Source organism: Rhagoletis pomonella, unplaced genomic scaffold (genome assembly GCF_013731165.1).
Source record: "Rhagoletis pomonella isolate Grant_MI unplaced genomic scaffold, Rhpom_1.0 Rhpom_scaffold_00009, whole genome shotgun sequence".
NCBI classification, from domain to species: Eukaryota; Metazoa; Arthropoda; class Insecta; order Diptera; family Tephritidae; genus Rhagoletis; species Rhagoletis pomonella.
In genome coordinates, this window is record NW_023458563.1 from 38,873,203 (window position 1) to 38,894,649 (window position 21,447).

At 36.3% G+C, this 21,447-nt stretch overlaps 1 protein-coding gene across 1 annotated transcript in view; it reads right to left on the minus strand.

Annotated features, from left to right (window-relative positions):
- The window catches only part of LOC118745777 (zwei Ig domain protein zig-8), a gene marked incomplete in the record, with an annotated part of 214,651 nt that overhangs the window by 10,467 nt on the left and 182,737 nt on the right, over nucleotides 1–21,447 (minus strand). Inside the window, 3 exon segments of the mRNA XM_036479443.1 lie at nucleotides 2,499–2,661; nucleotides 2,734–2,921; nucleotides 16,035–16,137. Of these exon segments, the coding sequence (XP_036335336.1) occupies nucleotides 2,499–2,661; nucleotides 2,734–2,921; nucleotides 16,035–16,137 (454 nt within the window).

Below are 21,447 nucleotides of genomic sequence, written 5' to 3' on the forward strand. Positions count from 1 at the left end.
AGGGCGAAACGAAACTATTTTGAGCACGGAAACAAATGTTGAGTCTTCAAGTGAAGTAATGTTAAAATTTGAAGAGGAGTTGCTCAGTGAAAATGTTTTCAAACCACTTAACGATATTGAAATATCCCTTTCGTTTTTATTTGATTTCTAATTTTTTAGCTCGCTTAGCTTTAGTAGCTCGCAGAAGAGCATGAAGCAGAAGATTTCATCAGTCCACTCAAAGATGTGGAATATGATGGACTTGAAAATTTTGCCGGCTACATAATTTCGAAAATGGGGTTGACAAAACTAGGCTTCAGGACGCATGTAGAAAGTGATCAAAATTATACGTATGTTAACTGTTTATCGGAGGGCGGTCTGTACAAGCCTAATTCAAGTTTTTTGCATACATTGGAAATTTTGAATTCAAAATTGGTTGAAATTAATGGTGATTCGCTAACCACAAAGCCAAAATTTTTGCAAAATCTGATGAGAAATTTAAAAGTAAATTTGGACCAAAATATTATAAAAAGATTTTATTTGGGAAGAACATTCTTTAGAATTCGATTTTTAAATCGCAAGATTAAAGAAACGAAAATTGTATATCAAAATAAGAAAATGAAAAAAATAACAACATAATGCACTAATGGTTTTTATTATAAAATAAAAAGAATAATTACAATGTAACAGTTTACATTTTATATATTTTTAATAAAAGAGGGGCAAACCACGTAAGCAAAAAAATATCAAGTACTGATTGTGAGTTTTGATTTGAAATATTCTCACATTGGTAAAAATATGGGAAAGAAAATACTCCGATGTATTGTTTTAATATTATCAAAGTGGCAAGGCCGTTGATAATACTGACAATTTATGAAACTTCAAAAAATTTTATTATCCGTCAAAAGTTGTTTATTGAAACTACCTTCTTTTTTGTATCATGGTTGTACTTGTCGACATTCGTGGATACCTATTGATTGTCAGTCGCTGTAAAGTAAAGCGCGCAACGGTTCTGGTAAATGAGTCAACAAAGGTATTTAGGTATTGACCTACAGCCCCGAATGAGACTTTTACGCAGTATAATATTGGCAAGCCACATCCATGGGGCCAATCGTAGCACACGACAGCTCGATTTAGTCAATGGCGCGATGTAATTTCAAACTTTCGGCACTTCTCATTTGACGATGTAGATCAATTCAGAAATATTTTTAAATAGTGTTGCCACTTATTTTTTACCTGAAACAATTTATATATCAAATGAAAGGTATTTTTGAGAATTTAAATAAAGAAATATTTTCCATGAGGGTTGCCACGTTTTTTTGTAATGCAAACATACAAAACCTTTCATTATTGAATCATGGAGTCATACGTACTTTTCTGCTTAATGTTCAACTCATTGTCATTTACATTGGTGTCGAACCAAATCTTGGTTGCGTATATTTTAAGCAAGCTTTCCTATTGAACAGCTTTTCATGAAACATATAATTGCTTCGCTTGTATTGCCGTACTGGAGTGCAACTTATTCCTATGAGTTGCCTTGCAACATGTTGGCTCGAAACTCGAAATTGTTACTCGAAGCATATCACTGGCTCGTATCATATTTCCAGCATTTTTCAGCTTTTAAATGAAATTAAGGAGTAATTTTTGACTTAAAGTTTACATTCGCTGATCATATTAATTTTATTATTACAAAATCGTATGCCATGCTTGCTTTCGTAAGGCGCCATAATGGGGAATTCACCGAAAAGTATACATTGAAACTTTTGTATATGGCTTTTGTACGTTACGCGTCCTTCATCTGGTGTACCTATTATGCATGCCATATTGGTAGGATTGAGCGGATCCAAAAAATTTTTTTACGCTTTGCGCTGCGTAGCTTACGCTTTTCTGACCCTATCCCCACCTGTGAATAGAGATGCCTGTTGATACACTTAAAATCCTTGCAAAGTAGGAGAATAATCCTTTCTTTATCTTTTGTATTTGATCTAGTCTGCGGTGTTATAGACTGTCTCGTACTCCTTGAGAGGATTTTCTTTAATATACCTGCCAGACCTCTACGCTGCTCAGAGTTTTTCCATCTTGGTGTTATTAAGGATCTATATGCACGAAATGCCTTAATTGAATTCAACAGAATTTATAAATATGTTGATATCGATTTTTCAACTTCAAAAAATCGCTTTAGGAATTCTTTGATTCTTTTTTTATAAGTAGTTTTATTTTTCTCTAAATAGTTATGTATTAATAATTTTAAACTATTTTCTATTTAGCCTATAAGAATTTTTATTGTATTCATTGGCTATAAAGAAATAAATAAATAAGTAAACATAAGTATGCCACCATTTTGTACCATGACACGATTTTGGCAAAAAAATTAACAACTAACATTTACTCAAATACATACAAAATATTCTTTTTTATGACAAGTGTTACCTCCAAATTTATGTTGCTGCCTGCATTGGCTGTTAGTTTCAGTTGCTTTCAACTAATGAAAAATAGTTAGTCATTGAGTATGTAGTCACCTTCGTTGATACAAGTTACAGTTGGCGTAGCTGGAAGTCGTCTGTGATATGATTAAGTATTGGTTCCAAGCAGCAATAAATACAGCAGCAATTATTAAATATGCAGGACTTTCTATGAAGACGCTATCTGCTGTACCAGTTTGCATAGCCGCAGGTTGTTCACCTGAAAATCAAAGAAGAAAGCTGTATATACTTGCTTCAACTACAAAATATACACAAAAGCTTTTTACGTTACCAGTGAGGACATGTACTCGTACTGACGCTGGTACCGCGCCAATTGGTGCGCAGGTGTAATTTCCAGAGTCACGCAATGAAGCGCGTGTTAGCATTAAACGACTAGTGGTACCCACATCCGTTTTCTCCGTTTCTAGACTGATTCCACCGCGCTGGGAATCAAAGTCGACAACCGATGAGCCGTGATACCTGGGAAAATTGTAAAAAATATACATCTATACATAAAAGGCCTAATTCTACTATATATATGTGAAAGTATGTATGTATGTATGTACATATGTATGTGCCAGGTTGAAGTCTAAACGGACGGACAGAATCGAAAAAAAATTTACAGAGTATTGCCATGACACCTGGGCCTATAATAAGGTGAAAAAAGTTGGGATCCGACAAGGGGGGCGTGGCGCCTCCCATAGGAGTTAAATTTTTAATCAGCCATAACTTCCAGACCATAGTTATCTGAACTTGAAACATGGTACGCAGACATGTCAATGGTAGATGCTTATAGGTAGGTATATATAAACGAGTTTGTAAAAGGGGGCGTGGCACATCCCATAGGCGTGGCATTTTTTATCAGCTATAACTTCGGAACCATAAGTCCCACGAACTAGAAATTCGATATGCAGACATACCAATGGAAGGTGCTTATAGAAGGGTACGTATAAGCGAGTTTGTAAAAGGGGGCGTGGCACATCCCATAGGCGTGGAATTTTTTATCAGCCATAACTTCGGAACCATAAGTCCCACGAACTTGAAATTTGGTATGCAGACATATCAATGGCAGGTGCTTATAGGAGGTTATATATAAACGAGTTTGTAAAAGGGGGCGTGGCACATCCCATAGGCGTGGAATATTTTATAAGCTATAACTTGGGAACCATGAACATGAAATTTGGTAAGAAGACATATCAATAGTAGGTGCTTATATGAGGGTATACATAATTGAGTTTGTAAAAGGGGGCGTGGCACATCCAGTAGGAGTGGAATTTTTAATCAGCCATAAATTGGGAACCATAAGTCACATGAACTTGAAATTTGGTATTCAGACATAGGTATCTATGAGAGGTGTTCAGAGTGAAGTATATATAAATGAGTTTATAAAAGGGGGATATACACATATGTATTCATCTATTAGATAACTCGGATATTTAAAACTGTGTGTTTTTTTTGAAACCTTACCGTCTTTATATTATTTTGAAATGGAAAGATTAAATTGTTTTTTAATCCCGCGATGCTATTAAACGAAAAATGTTCATTCATAATGAATAAACCTCCTTCCGAAATAAGCATTCTATCAGAAAAGTGCAGCTATACTAAAACAGCTAAGCGAATAGGTAGCTAAACGGAATGTACCGTAGTAGACTAATTTTAATTAAGAAATTTGATCGTTACCTTAATCCACCTAATATAAATAATGGAACAAGATTTGCAGTGCAAGTGATGATCAACATGTGTTTAAGCGACTTATGCATTTCCCGCATAAACAAAGAAGCAGTGAACACACACACGCATTTGTATTGCATTTCACGCACTTGTAGTGCACTCCAGCATAAAACCAAGTGCAGCGAACAAACACACGCACTTGTGTTTAAAAGTAATTCGTTCGTTCTTAATTGGCTATGCATTTTTTATGCAATTCTCAAATATCTCTTCGCGGAACTTAGTGAAGTGATAAGTCGGTGGCATTTCCAGCCATGGTCAACGCTAACCCAGCTTGGCTATCACACGGTGCTTTAAGCATCGCTCTCACTCCACTCCCGGAGTGTTTTTTGGTATGCTAGTAAGCTACGGCTTGCAAGCCACACAGGGGCTCTGCATCCATACATCCCCAAATAAATCCCCGCTCATTGCACAGCAGCCTACGGCAGCTAGAGCACGATTCCTCCATTGGAGTCCCTCCAAATAAATCCCCGCTCATTGCACAGCAGCCTACGGCAGCTAGAGCATGACTCCTCCAATGGAGTCCCCCAATAAATAAATGGTATAAGGGCCACATCATGCGCTACCGCTTCATAAGCCTGCTCGCATATCTCACTCTCTCTCTCTCTCTCGCATAGCAGGCATATGGAGTGCGTGGCAGTGATCGGACTTGAAAAAAAAATGTGTGTGGTAGAATCTGGAAAAAAATGTGGTATATTTCAAAAAAATGTGGTAGATCTCAGGTTTTTGATCAAACTTTGTACAAAAATTAATAATATTCTGCAAGGTTTCACCTAAATTGCAAACATTTTAATTCGAATCCAAGAAAATTCGATTTTAGTATAATAAAATGCAAGATTGAAGTTGCTAAAAATTCGTTTGAGTTTTGGCAATTTTTTTCCTTGACAGTGTAAAGCAGTTCCTTCCATATCAAGATATTTTTCGAACCTTGCGGAGTGCTGCCAGCTTTTCTTTTTATCACACCACGATGTAGCGTTCCAGAAACAGATACTTGGGATTTGCCGATTTTGACAATTCTCAAGCAAAAGTAAACAACGCTTTAGAAACTTAAGATGCACTGAAATTTTCTAATACTTTCACATAAATCGCCGTTTTTTTAACATTTTCGCTATTAATTATTTTTTATAAATCATATATTTTGCAATTTAACACAATAAAACCATGTTTCCTGTCGAAAAATTGAATATTGAGAAAATTTACTATTTTAATGTTTATTTTATCCTCCCATTCTGCCTGTTGTTAGTGTTTAGTGTTGGACAATTTTTGCTCTTAAAATTAAGAAAATTATGTCGAGCAAAAATAAAACTACTCAAAAACCCGAATATGTGGTAGATTTCAGACCTTGTGTGGTAGATGTGGTAGGTGCTCAAAAAAGTGGCAGATCTACCACAATGTGGTAAAAGTCCGATCACTGGTGCGTGGTTGGCTTGATGTGCACCTATAAACCATGTGGGCTCATTGAGCTCGATACCTCAACACTCACAAAGGTAATCCCTACCTCCGCTACTCCTCTAACTCGGCCACACCTCCAAACCTGATCTCCCGCTCTCCCTAATCTAAACAATATATGTATTAGTTGAAGCACGATAAAGCTAAAAGTATGGCTCATAAGGATGCCTTAATGTAAACAAAGAAAATATTTTGTCTCCTTTAAATTATGCTGAACTGAATATTTGTATTACTGTTTTATATTTTTATTTGTTTACCCCGAACGATGTCGGGTGCTCTGCTAGTACTCTATATACATATATGCATGTACATTTCTTAGAAAACTGTCATAACTCAAAAAATTAAATTTTTAACAATTGGTGCAGATGCCTTTTTATGCACTTTGGGAGCAAATTTAGAATTCTAAACGCATTTCTTAAAAAATACCGTTTTTGAGTTATGACAGCCTCTTGGTAAATAAGCGTTATGTACCTATGCACACAAGGGTATTATAACTTTGTTCACATAACAGTTTTTTTGTGACATACTAAAGGAATCCAGATAGATATAGCAGAGAGATATCTTAACGAAACTCGGTACGTGTATTTCTTTTGAGCCAAGGGCGATGGTATTGAAAATGGGCAAAATTGGACAATAACCACGCCCACCTTCCATGTAACGGTACATAGTTTGAAAAAATGATACCAATTGATAGAACAGAAATATGTGCCGCTCACTCATGACTACATAAGGTTGTATCACTAAGTCTAACTGAACATACTATAGAATATGTTTGAAATTTACTTATTTTGTATTTTTCTTTCTTATTTCACTTGCAATGCCTACTCGCATATTTTTGCCTTCTATGCTCTTCTTAAGGATTAAAATTACATAAATAAAGCAGATTCACACAGGAGTAGTTGTGTAAAAAATCAGTCAAAGCACATAATTATCAACAGCAATATAATTTCTCAAGCTGGATAGCCGGACTATCAATGAAATTTGGATTTTAATTCTAACTAAACCGATATGTCATTATCACCATATACTACTATATTTATGCTTCATATCAACTCGCTTATATTCAACACGAGTTGAAAGCCAAATGCAGTTAATTACTTGAACTGCCCGTCAGCTGTTTTGTACCATTTGCTATTTTGTTGTATAAAATAAAACGATTGAATCGGAGAAGGAGTTTTTTCGTTTTGCAATACCGAGATAGTAATTTACAGTCTCGTACGCATCATTTTTTGCTCCAAACTAGACATGTTCATTTAAATAGTTAACTCAAATCTAAGGCCCAATTTCAGATGGCCTACGTAAGTAACTGCTCTTAATGGTCAATATTGGCTATTTATATGAGATATGTATGCAACCCTGTGATTATACCATACAACTAAGATTGATTGGTAAATTGTTTGATCAAACCCACCAAAAAATCAGCTGTTCAGCACAAAATGTAAACAAACAAGCAAATGCAACAACAATTTCAAGGAACAAGCAGCAGTGCTGCCAATTGTTTGGCATATTTAAACAAATTTTATCTGAAGCCCAACGAAAGCTAAATGTCATTTAAACAACAATCCACAATTAAATTTAAGGGCCGTTTAAATATTCATTTGAAATTGGCCCTAAAACCGTTTATGCGCCCGAACATTTATATCGACGCACAATGTGGCCGCTTCATACAAGTTGATGCTCAAAACTCTGTAACCGCTTTTTTCTTCTGAAAATGCTGTAGACAAATCCAAAAGGGAAATATCTTACAATTTTTATAAAATTATTAGATTGTTTTGTGCACTAACACTGTTTAACAAAATAATTGTATACTTACTTCTTATTCTTAACACTGAAAAATAAAATAATTTTACAATGATAGTCACTTGAAATAAAAACAATGAGAAAACGGTACAGTGTATGATCAAAAATTAATTCCTCTTAAGAAGCATGAGATTTAGTTTCTGTATGCCCGAAATTCTCTTCTTAAAGCATGTATTTTACTTCTGGATCAAAGGTGACAGGTAATAAGGTCAACAGAAATAAGGTCACCAGGGGGGGAAATAAAGTCAATTGACATTATTACCTTTTCAAAAGCGAAATAAAATCCATTGACATTATTGCTATTTCAAACATTAAATTTGCTTAGCTTCCCAGCGGCCCGCGTCCGCGCGCACTACAGTCCCAGATGGTTTCTAAAATCACAAATTAGTTTATGCGCAAATTGCAGATAGAGGATATTAATGAATTTAAGCCCTCTATATTTTTATATTTGTAAGTTATTGGAAGATTTCTGCTGTGTTTTGGCAACAACTTGTCCGCAGTAAAAAAGCATATAATTTGTGTTTCAAAAGTGTGTAAAAACCAATCAATTAACTTACATGATCTCGGTTCCGATATTAAATAATCAATAATTGTTTATAACTCATTTTGGCACATTGGCTTGAATGTGCCACCTGATAAATAGTGTCGTCGTTCTCCTTAGCTGTTTTTAAATGATGTCGTCACAAATTGCTGGCGGAAATATGAATACAGTGTAAGAAAAATCCTTTTCTATAATTGTTTCCTTATAGAAGGGTTGGTATCTTTTCCACCTTAGACATTCCGAATTCGTTCAAAATATGCTAATTTAAAATACAGATTTCTTTCAGTGTTCCTCCGGGGTTTTTGGACATGGACTGTTTCTCCAATTTAATAGTGTTCGCTTTATTTTTGTGGAAACGAAACATGTTTTCTCGTATTCCAGCTGCGTTTTTCGTTTCGTTTTTCGCATCGCAATTCGTATTCGCAATTTTAAATTTTTTAATAAAATCAATTGGTGGTATTTCATAATTGTGTGGGGATTAATAGCACTACACTGAGGATTTGGTAATAACCTTTTTCATATATTAAAAAACAAAACTTACAGGGCAATGTTTTTTGTAAGAACAACATTTTTTTCTATGAATCGACATACTTTGAGCATTGTTGACACTATTTCCATTTGAATGACTATTTCCATTTGTTGACTTTATTTCGCTTTTGAAAAGGTAATAATGTTAATTGACTTTTGTCCCAAAAAACGCAATGATGGACTATATAATTTTAGATTTAATTATTATTGTATATGTTACCCAACAAAAGTCCAGCTTGTTCGTAGACGGCCAAAAAATCAAAAAGGCGAAAACATATTTACATGATTGGACATTGGTTTGACAAGTAGCTGACAAGTGGAAAGTAAAAGTGGTTTGCAAAGAGCGCCACCTATGCGTCAGTATGTGATGTTGTCATATGAACTCATGCAATGTGTTTTTATTTCTTACCATACCAAGTATTGTAGAGTACTCCTCAAAAGTGAGAACGCTGTCGCCAACCACTCGCTGAAGATGTAGCTTTATCGATTTACCATTCGACTCCCAAATACCGCCAAAGTGTGGAGCCGTCGGGGGTATGAAATGCCATGATATGCTTTGGCTGGATATAAAATTAGCCAAAGCCTCATTTTGACAGTGAGACAGAGCTACCTGACCATCTCGTCCAACTCCTTCTTGGCATCTTGGAACGTGGTACCGTTGTCCGAATATAAGGCTGTGATAGGACCTCGTCGTGACGAAAACCGCCTGAATGCTGCAATGAATGTTTGAGTTGTGAGATCGCTTACAACTTCGATGTGAAGTGCCTTTGTCGATAAACACACAAAAATTTCAAACCATGCCTTTCCGATCTTTGGTGTACGGCCAGAGGATATTTTTATAGATACAGGTCCCGCGAAATCCAAACCAGTGTGACGAAAACAGCGAAGAGGTTGTACACGAGGTACCGGTAAGTTGGCCATTATTTGTGAGGTAGTGGCGCGGCGCTGAATAAAACACGGCTTACAACGAAACACAATTTTTCGCACCAAATTGCGTGCCGCCAAAATCCAGTACTGTTGACGCAGATTATGGAATGTTGCATCCACGCCAGTATGTAGATTGGTGTCATGTACATGACGTAACAGAAGGGTAGCGACTGGGGACTCCTTCGGGACTAAAATTGGGTGTTTTGCGTTGTAATTCAACGATGAATTTCCAAGACGTCCACCAACACGCATTAAACCATGTTCGTCGATGGTGTGTGTCGCAGTAATTTGGATTTGCGCGAAAGTTGAAAATCGCCCTTGAGTAACTTATACCCTTTTGAAAAAGCATTGCTCTGCACGTACTTAATTAGACCGTTTTGCGCATTCTTCAACTCTTTCGACGTTAAAAAGATTGTGGATTGTTCGCCATTGGGTGAGTTCAATCTACGGCGAGAATGATTAATAAATCGAAAACAAAAGCATATTACCCTCAGAAGACGGGGCCAAGAAGAAATTGTATTCAAAAGGATCTCCAAAACGTTATCTTCGTGGAACACATGAAGAGTTGCTTCAGCATTTGATTTCCTTTCAGTAGGAGCAGCAGTCTGGGTTGACCTAGAGAATTTCACTTTGATGGGTGGCCAAGCTGTTTGAGGTTTCGCTAGCCAAGATGGTCCGTCCCACCAGAGCTGATGTTACGTTAATTTGAAGGGAATAAGTCCTCGAGATACACAATCTGCTGGGTTGTCCTCCGTGCGAATATGCTGCCAACAGCTGCGTGGGAAAGCATCTAGAATTTTAGCAGCTCGGTTGCCAACATATGTGTTCCAGGTTCGAGGCGTAGCTGATAACCAATGCAGCACACTTCAGGACCCGGCTATAAACCACTGCACCATAAGCCTGCGTCGACGCATCGGCAAAGCCATGTAGTTCTATTGCTCCTTGCCAGCTGTGGTAGCGACTTGATGAATGTTTGCTAACGCGCGCACAAATTTTCAGGAAGTTGCTGGTCCCACTTAACCGCACTTAGCCATCTTTCTTGAAACCAGATTTTCAGCAGCACGGTAGCCGGTGCGAACAGACCAAGTGGGTCATAGATCTTTGATAGTTCAGACAACATCGCTCTTTTTGTTGGCTTACCAGCAATATCTTTTCCGTTAAATTTAGTAAACAATACGTCGTCGCAAGGATTCCAGTGTAACCCCAGAATCTTCACTGAAGGAGCGGCTGCCTCTGACCTAGCCGATATTGCCACGGATTTGTATTCACAGAGGTCTGCACTCAGAGTTTCTAGCAAAAGCCAACAATTGGAACTCCACATCACATCTACATATGCATCAGAGCATAGAGCTCGCGCTGCCAAGGGATATCTGCTTCGGTAGTCATCTGCAAGTTGCTTCAAAATCCTCACCGCCAAAAATGGCGATGAAGCTAGCCCGTACGTCACAGTAAGCAGACGATAATGAGAAATAGGTGAATTTTCATTTTTGCGCCATATGATGCCCTGATAGGTGGTGTGTTCGGGAGCAACCTGTATGCCGCGGAACATCTTCTCAATGTCGGCGCAAAATACATAACGATGCTGACGGAGGCAAACTCCAATTAAGTCCCGTGGCGTCTTTGCCCGAGCCATCAAATACCACTCGGCATTTCGTCGTAGAGCTATCTGGCTTAAGTATGGCGTGATGAGCCAAATATATGCAGGTAACTGGGTCCTCAACTATCTGCTCGATGTGAGCACTTCCATATGCCCACGGCTTAAGTAATCATCCAAAAAGTCAAAATATTTCTGCCTTAATACCGGAAATCGTAGCAGCTTGCGCTCCAGCGAAATAAGGTGGCTAAGGGCTTGTGGTAAAGTGGTCCCAATCGGCGGAGCGTTGTTCTTGAATGCGTACTGAACCATGTTCACTCCATCTTTGTTGTTGGGATCACTTGCATCGATGACACCCTTGGTTGGCAGAACGCGGTCCATCTCCATAAAAGAATGAACTAGTTCATCAAGGTCTAATTGCGCGTGATGTGCCAAAGCAGGTGTCGAACCCAACCAAAAACAGTATTAGGAGCGATAGGAAAGTCGTTACCAAAGAATTTGCGTTCTCCATTGTACAGGTTCCATAGTTGATCCGAGCCAATGATGACATTTATGGCACCAGGTAGACCAAATGACGGATCTGCTAAAGGCAACTGACATACTTGCTTCCAGGTGGATGAGCTGGTTTTCATCTCTTGCGCTGGAATCGATGACGTTAGTGCACTCATGATTAGCGTAGAGTCTTCAACAGATTGGTTAGATGTGCGTGATAGAAGTTGGAGCACCCCTTGTGACGTCAGCACTGTTAATCGCAAGGCCACAACTGAAATACGTGCGTGTGTTCGCGGAGCTCCCATCCGCTGAATAAATGCCTCTGTAGCCAAAGTGATTATTGACCCTGTGTCAAGAAGTAGTCGGCAAGTAGTTGTATTGCCCCAAACATCAACCACATTTGCGAGAATAGTTCGTAGAAGAGTTTGCGTGTGGGTCTGATGAACCCTGCCCAAGGTGTGATGGATAACACCTGCTGAAGAAGGTTGAGTAGCCTTAAGCCCCGAAGAATTCCGCTGCAATCTGCGTTCTCTTTAACTGTGGGGTTGTCATGGGGAGTTTTCTGCTGCGCACCATGAACCAGGGTGTGATGTTTAGCGCTGCAAATTCGGCAAGTAAAACTTGAGATGCAGTTCTTGACCCTATGTGCACGATTTAGGCAATTAAAAGCAAAGCTTGTTTGGCTTCACAAACGATCGACGAGAGTTTAAGTCCATTGACTTAAACTGGCTGCACGAGGAAATTGTACGAACCTGTTGACAATATACGCAATGAGCTCTAGTCCGTTGTTGATCAAGAACAGCATGATGAGCCGCAGCTTGTCGTCCACTCGAAGAAAGGCGTGATGGTTGACAAGATTCCAGTGCATCACATCGAGAAAATAAAAATTTGAAGTAGTCATGAATTGTAACATCTTCTTTGCTAGACTCCTTGCTTTCTGCCCAAAATTGTCGTGTGTCGGTATCAAGTTTCGTTAGAAGAATATGTATGAACCAAGGGTCACGCTGGTTGCAGTTAAGCGCACTCAACCCGCGAATGCTCTCAGCCCCATAGACCAATTTTCGTAACGCAACGACACTCCATCCGCTTACGCTAGGAAGTGCTAGATAGTTGCTTATAAATGAGCGGGCAATCAACGGCTTCTTGTCGTAACGTTGCACCAATCGCTCCCACGCCTCCTTGTAATTGTCGTCTGTGACGGTAATATGTTTGACCAAATTCAATGCTTCACCATCCAAGTAAGATTTCAGATAGTGAAACTTTTGACAATTGGTCAGATTCGCACACTTATCTATCGAGCCCAAAAACAAGTCGCAAAATTGCCGCCAATCTTCATAGTTTCCCGAGAACGTCGGAATCTTTATTTTTCCCAGGTGTAATTCCGTGTGGCTACTTGTAGCCACGTAGTTTATCCAAAAACTTAGTTTGGCTGGAAACAAGGCATTCTATTGATGTTTCAGAAGCGGTTACATCAACAGCAGACGGTTTTGTTTCTTTTCGAAGCTGATTTAACGCTTGTGAAAGTACAGAATGCGTATAAAAGTGTTTCTCCTCATACTCCACTACATCTGTGGCCGGATCGATGTAATCAGGTTCACCCTTGTATGTGCAAAGAAGTTCACTGAGCTCAATAAATCGCTCGTAATTTGCATTCAGCTTAGCTAAGCGATACTCCAAGGTTTCCACTGACGTACTCGCTTCTACCTCTTCAGCCACAGTTGCATGCGCACGAGTTATTTGCCCCTTGCAAAAGCCGCATCGCTGGATCAGGCGATTCATTTTATCAGAAGATTAAACTCGTAAGCCGTACGGCCAACTTTGCAAAAAAAAAACCAAAAAAAACGCTCAAAAATTCGCCAATATTTTTATAGTATATTTTCGCCGGGCGATCCGGTCTGAAGGACCAACAAATGTCTCAGAAAAACGAAATGATGGACTGTATAATTTTAGATTTATTGAGTATTTTATATGTTTCCCAACAAAAGTCCAGCTTGTTCGTAGACGGCCAAAAAATCAAAAAGGCGAAAACATATTTACATGATTGGACATTGGTTTGACAAGTAGCTGACAAGTGGAAAGTAAAAGTGGTTTGCAAAGAGCGCCGTCTATGCGTCAGGATGTGATGTTGCCATATGAACTCATGCAATGTACTTTTATTTATTACCAACTTTATTTCGCACCAGGGTGGGAAATAAAGTCAATTGATCTTGTTTCCGTTGATTTTGTTACCTGTCACCGGATCAAATAACTTTTTTTACTGTTTGTAAAGGCCTTAAACTTGTAATAAGAGGATCGGAAGAAATAATTAGACGTTTTTTTTGGCTAAAACGTTAACGATATGCTTTAAAATCTTTATTCCGCGATTCATGTACCTCTGCACTTAATTGTTCACTGAGTAGAATATAATTTCGGCACCATGCATTAAAATTTTGTCCACTGTTGCCATTGGATGCCAGGATAAAGGCTGTCACACAGCTCCGCAATATCAAAGCACAGTGTCTTGAATTTTGTATTATCTATTTTAGATCCACTGGATATTGTTTCCAAGTTTTTCTAAACAGACTTTTTCGTATTCATAAAATCTGGTGTTGTGTCTACCGCATATATTCCATTTTAAAGTAACGCAACTCTTGAAATTGCCCAAAAGATTGTGGCAGCTTCTTTCTTTTTTGAAATATATTCTTCCACATGGCTTAACTTGCTTTGCCATAATTTAGAAGGGCTTTTAAATAATATTTTACACAAATCCCGATTTTTAATGGATGAATGGGTTCCGTCTGGAATAAAAGTTACCAGAATTGAAAGAAAGAATAAAGACAGACAGCATTTACTATTCTCTTCCATTCAGTTGAAATTTTTCTTAAAACATCTCCACGCGGTACAAATGTTTGATAAAATAATGGAAGACTGTCCCTGACAAAAATTAATAAGTTCACATTAAAAAATATTTTTCTCAAAAATGCGCAAATCTTTTAAGTTTATTTATATATAAAGCCTTCCGGTTATAACTAAAAAATACTCAGAGAAGGAACCTTGCGCATTTTGGGGAAAAGCCAAACTGAAAAAATCACCCTGAAAAAATGTATTTTACTACAAGTATATATCTCAGAAACCAATGAAATTTGTAATGATGAAAAGTCGGAAAACAATCAACACACATAGATCCTTCTAACCTGATGTCAACCTCTAACATTATAAAACACCCTTTAATAACACACATGAACCCGATTTCGATATCGGAAAAAAAATCTGACTGAAAAGTTAACTTTGAGTTGTTGTGCGCGGCAACTGGCAGTTGTTAGGAACCCAATGTTTATACATGAGATTTGGTACTTTGTTATAACTGCTGGTGTATATTTTTAATCTTAAATACCCACTTTCGAAAAATAAGTTTTGAGCATCGCCCTCTATGAAGCGGCCCCATTGTACGACATAGAAAAAAAGTATACATACATACATATCTGTGTTCATATGGAATAGTAGGTTATGTCGGGAAGCTGGCTTTAGTTTAATGCGGCATTCCCTTTATTCTTTAAACGACAAGGAATTTTTTGTGAGACTTAATAAGAATTTTGACTTGCTAATATCACAACTATTTATTGAACGTTTATTTGCCAAAAGTTTCTCAACGGTTGGTGCCAGTGAGTCATTCGTAATTGCATGCTGCGAATACCGCATTATACTAAAGCCAGCCTTTCAACATAAGCACTATTCCACACGAACACAGATGTGTACATATATATGAGCCGTCCAATGCACAAATTGATTAACTCCAGGGTTGTTGCGAATATTATTCCGAAATAAAAGCCTTTTTCGGATAATAAGCAAATCGCTTATCCAAATTAAACAAGTTTGGTAGCAAATGAAAGAGGACTTAAATAGCTTTAAAACTGAAATGTCTAAACGAGGAAAGCCACATATTGAAAAATATTTCAACAAAAAATGTTAATTAATTGCCATAGAACAAACTTTGTGTCAGGTATATGCATTTCTTTAGTATTAAATTATTAAAAAAAATATAAATAGAGGTCGTTCGTTATTTCTGTTTAAAAGCTATTTAAGTCCTCTTTCATATGATACCAAATTTGCTTAATTTCGACAGGCCATTTGTTTATTATCCGGAAAGGACTTTTATTTTGGAATAATATTCGCAACAACCCTGATTAACTCCATCAGCAAAAAATTGGGAGATGCGATCAAATAATGTACGTTATTTTTTAAAATTCCATTTATATTATAAAATCAAATAAATAGTTTTGTTATTAATATTATGAACTATTGTATGTTATATAAAGTTATTATAAAAGTAAAAAGTTTTGACTATACCAAGTGCTTTGAAACTTAAATTTAAGATTTTTCTAAAAGTGAAGTTAATCGATGTAAGCACTGAACGGCTTATATGTACATTCTAGCCGAGTAGACTTTCAGCTTGGGTTGAAAAGGTGTTTATGCATGTGGCATGAGTTTACCCGTCACAAATATAACTGGGTACCAACAATGCACAATAATAATAAATTCCTTATACGCATCTTACCACGAAACGGAAGAAGCATGAATGTTCACCGAACAGGCCAGTGCTATTGTACTATCCCGCTTCACGTGAATCTCTGTCGAGCCGAGAATTTTCGCACGCGCAGCTAAAATAAAGAAAGCATTAAACAACTTATTATTTGACGTAGATTTCATATACACAATAGAAAAGTTTAATTATTACACTGTACTGCACTTGGCTAAGTATTGGACAAAACCAACTTTTTTAAGAAATTGAGTAATAATTAAAAAAGTAGTTTCTCCGTTTTTCGATGTTAGCCTCCGAAATCGAGATATTGGCCCTCGAACTTCGAAATTGAACCTTGGGTAAAACATTCCTTTTTAATTATTGTATGCAAACAATTAAAAAGTAAAAATATAGAAGAGGTTCGGCCTTTGCTCTTATTTAAACGGTGTTTACCCTGCAGTGAAACCCTAATCTAATCAGGAAAAATACTAGTTTACAACTTGAATTTCCTGACTGAAACCGAACTATTTCGAAAAAGACCAGACTTGTACCAAGTACAGTACGATTTATTCATGCCCTGTTTTACTTGACTTTTGAGTTTAATAAAATAAAGTACAAAAAATACTATAACGTTAATTTGGTTATATTGTAAATCATTAAAACGAGTACGTATTCAATTATACCAGACCTGTTAAATACTTATTAATATTCATAATGATTATTAACTAAAGCATGTTTTTTTGGGATAACCGTTTAATGATCAAATACCGATATTACCACCCTTCTAATGATTAATAATTAATTACTTAAAAAGAGTGTTAATTAAATCATTAATTTTAATTACATCATTTTTTCATTATTTTTGACATTTTTTAAATACACGATTAATATGATTATTTGATTAATTTCTATTATGAATCAACAAGCCAAACTATAGACAAAAATTAAGAATACATATTTAATAAATGATTGAATTATTTATTTATTTTATTCTTATCCAAATCTCAGATTTTAAACATTAATTACTACTTTTATATAATTTTAAAAATAATAGACTGAAATGTGCAAATTATTTAATTTACTTTATAATAAGAATTATTTTAAATAAGAAATAATGAAGGGTCAAGTGAGAATGCGCAAAGATTTTTTGTATGAAATATGAACACAAAAGCGACATACTTAGGTGTACGCGGCGTATGAGTAACATTCTTTCGTGCTCAATTTTCATACAAATAATCTTGCGCATTTTTATTTGACCACTCATTATTTGGAATTTATCCATCGATTTTCTTCATCAGTAACTTGATTTTTTTTTGTAACAGAAAAGAAATTCGGCACAGAACCTGTTATTATACCCGAGCGTACTTGTGCACAAGGGTATATTAATTTTGTTCACATAACGGTTGTTTGTAACAGCCAAAACGAATCGAGATAGATATAGACAAATGTATACATAAATGATCAGGATGAAAAAAGAAATCGATTAAGCCATGTCTGTCTGTCCGTCCGTCTGTCCGTCTGTCCGTCTGTCCGTCCGTCCATGTACACGATAACTCGAGCAAAAATTGAGATATCTCAACGAAACTTGGTACGTAGGTTTCCCTTAATCCAAGGTAGGTTGGTATTGAAAACGGGCGAAATCGGACTTTAACCACGCCCACTTCCCATATAACGGTAATTTCCAGAAATACGAAAACTGCGATATTTTAGTAACTACTGAAGATAATTCACTCAAAATTGATATTTACAATAATTTTTAGACAAAATATAAGAATATTATAAACTTTTGGAAAATGGGCGTAGCCACGCCCACTTATGGTTACATTTGTATATCTTGGTAACCGCTGCACCAATTTCTTCCAAACTTGGCACAGTTGTTGGCCTTGGTACAGCATACAAAATCGCCGAAATTTTTTAAAATCGGACGATAACCACGCCCACATCCCATATAACGGTAATTTAGAGAAATACAAAATCTTCGATAAATCAGTAAATATTGAAGCTAATTTATTCAAAATTGATGCTTGCAACAATTCTTTACCAAGAAATACGTTTATGGTAAAATTTTGGAAAATGGGCGTGGCACCGCCCACTTATGATCACATATATGTATATCGGTAACCATTCTACTAATTTGTACAAAACTCTGTGTGGTTATTGTGCTTGCCACATATAAGCAAAACGTTGAAAATTATTGAATTCGGACTAAAATAACGGCCGCTTTTCATGTAACGGTAAATTTCGGGAATGCTTGAAACTTCAATATTTCGAAATTGAAGGACGCTAATTTACTCAAAATTGATACACCCCGGCTTACCATCTAGCGGAAGGTTTCGGAAAGGTGAAAAAACATATATTTAATACTTGCGCCGGGTATTTAATGTTCGGCTCTGCCCGAACTTAGACTTTCTTACTTGTTTTTTAAATATTTTCTTCTGTTAAAGCTTAATTCTTTTTAATTTTTTCATTAAAAAATAAAAAAAGCTGGAATTATTAATTAATTTTTCAGAAACTGTGAGCCCTATCGGAAAGTGATGTATACACGGTTTATAGAGAATTTCATTTGCGTAATTTCAAATTAAGATTTTTAAGTTGGTTCGTAAGATATACGTGATTAAAAGGAACCAATTTCTGCTTTAAGCTGAATAACGGTAAATTGCAAATATCTCGAAAACGTATCCAGAGAAAAAAAATTAACTCGATGTTCGAGCAATTCTACACAGGAATTGGATAGTGGCATCCACAGAACATTTTTGGTGTAAACCAGTGTTATTTGCAAATCTAAGGCTGCTAAATAAAAATGTGTGATATATTAAAGTGTACTTAATCAAACGTTTTTTATTGTATATTCATGAATTCATTTTATTTTTTGATTCCCAAAGTAGTGGTTTTGGTCCATAATTGGACTAGTATTTTTCTGTCTATTTTGAACTAGTATGAGAATAGTATATTTCTGACGGAAATCTGACAATTGGCATCTCGTAGGACATCTTCATGTTAAAAATACCAGTTGATTGCATGGAAAAAAGATAGTTGGCTGCCTAGTTGGGTATGCGGTTCATACTAGTTGTGAGGTAGTTTACAATTAGTACATTTGACTACAGGGTACATACAATAATTAAAAATAATGTTTTACCAGAGGTCCAATTTCGAACTTCGAATGCCCATATCTCGATTTCGGAGGCTAACTTCGAAAAACGGAGAAATTACTTTTTTACTTATGATTCAATCTCTTAAAAAAATGGTTTGGTTCAATACCCAGAAAAAATTGGATTTTGCCGTATAGTGTTATTCCAGTCACGACTTAAAACAAGTGGAGGTGCTAGTTTCATGTGCTCCTTAAAAGAAAAATCGTGCACTAAGAAATAAAAGTTGAAGAAAGCTTTCTTACTGATCAGATAAAAATATATATTTAAATATCTCAGACCCCTCAACGCAAAATACTGTTTAAAACGAAGATAAAATAAAGATAAAAATTTGAATAACACAACTTTCTGTTAAAATAGTCGAAAAATTTAATTATTGATATAGACAAATAAGTAATTTCGTGAATTATTCAATCGGGCATATGATCTTTACTAGGTCACTTAAAAAGATCGCACTCATTCCCTGCAGTGAAAACCCAAACCAGTTAGAAAAAATACTAGTTCATAAACTAGTATGTGCATACCAGTTCGACATTTTCGAAGAACTTAAGCGTTCAGCGACATCTGCCTTTGAATTGCCAAAGCCTAAAATAAAACGCAATTAATTGCTTTTCTTACAAATGTCGGCTGTGGCGTCACGTGAAGACTACTGGTTCTGGTTCTGGGATCGCAGGTTCGAGGCCGCTTGGAGGTGGTTAAGATTATTAAAGTTAGATCAATGTAAGTAGGAATAATTATTTCAATTTAAATATAAATAACAAACTTTAAAATCTAGTTGCATTACAATAAAAAAAGAAACAAATATATGGGAAGAAGTACTTGTGCCATAAAAAATAAATAAATAGACTAAAAAAAATATATATTTTTTTAATTAAATATAAATAACAAACTTTAAAATCTAGTTGCATTACAAAAAAAAAGAAACAAATATATGGGAAGAAGTACTTGTGCCATAAAAAATAAATAAATGGATTAAAAAAATATATATTTTTTTAATTAAAAATTATATATTTTTTTTAATTAAATTTAAGAATAATGATAAAAACCCTAAATAAAAAATATAAATAAAAGAAATATTATGAAATAAAAAAATTTTCCCTGCGGCCGGGCTTCAACCTGGTACCTCAGGCATACCACGCGAGTGCTTTGCTCTGTCGGCCATTGCGACTGTTGGAGCAACGCGAGCAAAAAGGCATACTAAGGCTTTTCATGGGGGATGAATTGGCAGACTATCTCATCAACTGGTATGATGCTACTAGTATCTCTACTAGTAGATGCTGATGCATAGCCTGACAATTGACATCTCATAGGACAACGCAATGTTAAAAATACCAGTCGCTAACATTAAAAAAGGATAGAACGTGAACTAGTTGGGCTGAAACGCAAACTGGTAGGATTCTAGTTCACAACTAGTAGCTTTCCCTGCAGGGTTGTTACGCCGAATTTACGGTCCGATTTGCTTAAAATTCGGTGCGCAGGTAGCTTTTTAGCATGTATTAGCATATATGATCAATTTTTTCCGAGAAGTGGACCAGGGACCGATCTATTCGAAAAAATCGCATTTATGATCCGATTTGCTTAAAATTCGGTACGTAAGTAGTTTTTTAGCATATATTAGGATATATGGTCCATTTTTCCGAGAAGTGGACCAGGGACTGATCTATTCGAAAAAATCGTATTTATGGTCCGATTTGCTTAAAATTCGGTACGTAGGTAGCTTTTTAGTATGTATTAGCATATATGATCCATTTTGTCCGAGAAGTGGACCAGGGACCGATCTGTTCGAAGTAATCGTATTTATGGTCCGATTTGCTTAAAATTCGGTACGTAGGTAGCTTTTTGCCTGATAAGCTTATTGTTTTCCAATTTTCATGCAAGGGGCGAATTCGGCACTAGGCAAAATTTTTTTGCGCCAATCAGAAACAACGAATACTGTCAAAATATAATTATAATATATAATATATCTCAACTAATATATATTTAGAAAGCCGTTTGTTAGTTTTCGCCAGGCTCGAGAGCGGCTGAACCGATTTTTTTGGAAACTGCCACCTGCCGCACGTGTCCCAAGGATGGTTTTCGGCTAAAAAAAATCTATATGTAAAGGGGGAGTGGCACTTCCCATACAAACCGAAATTCTCATGCTACATACCTCTGAAAGTGTGCATGGTAGAGTTTTGGAAATTGGTATGGAGATATACGAAATCAATCGCATACCCTTGGAGTAAAATTTTAGCTATTGTAAAAAGGGGTGTGACATCTCCCATACAAACCGAATTTTTCATACTGCTTATCTCTGGAAATTT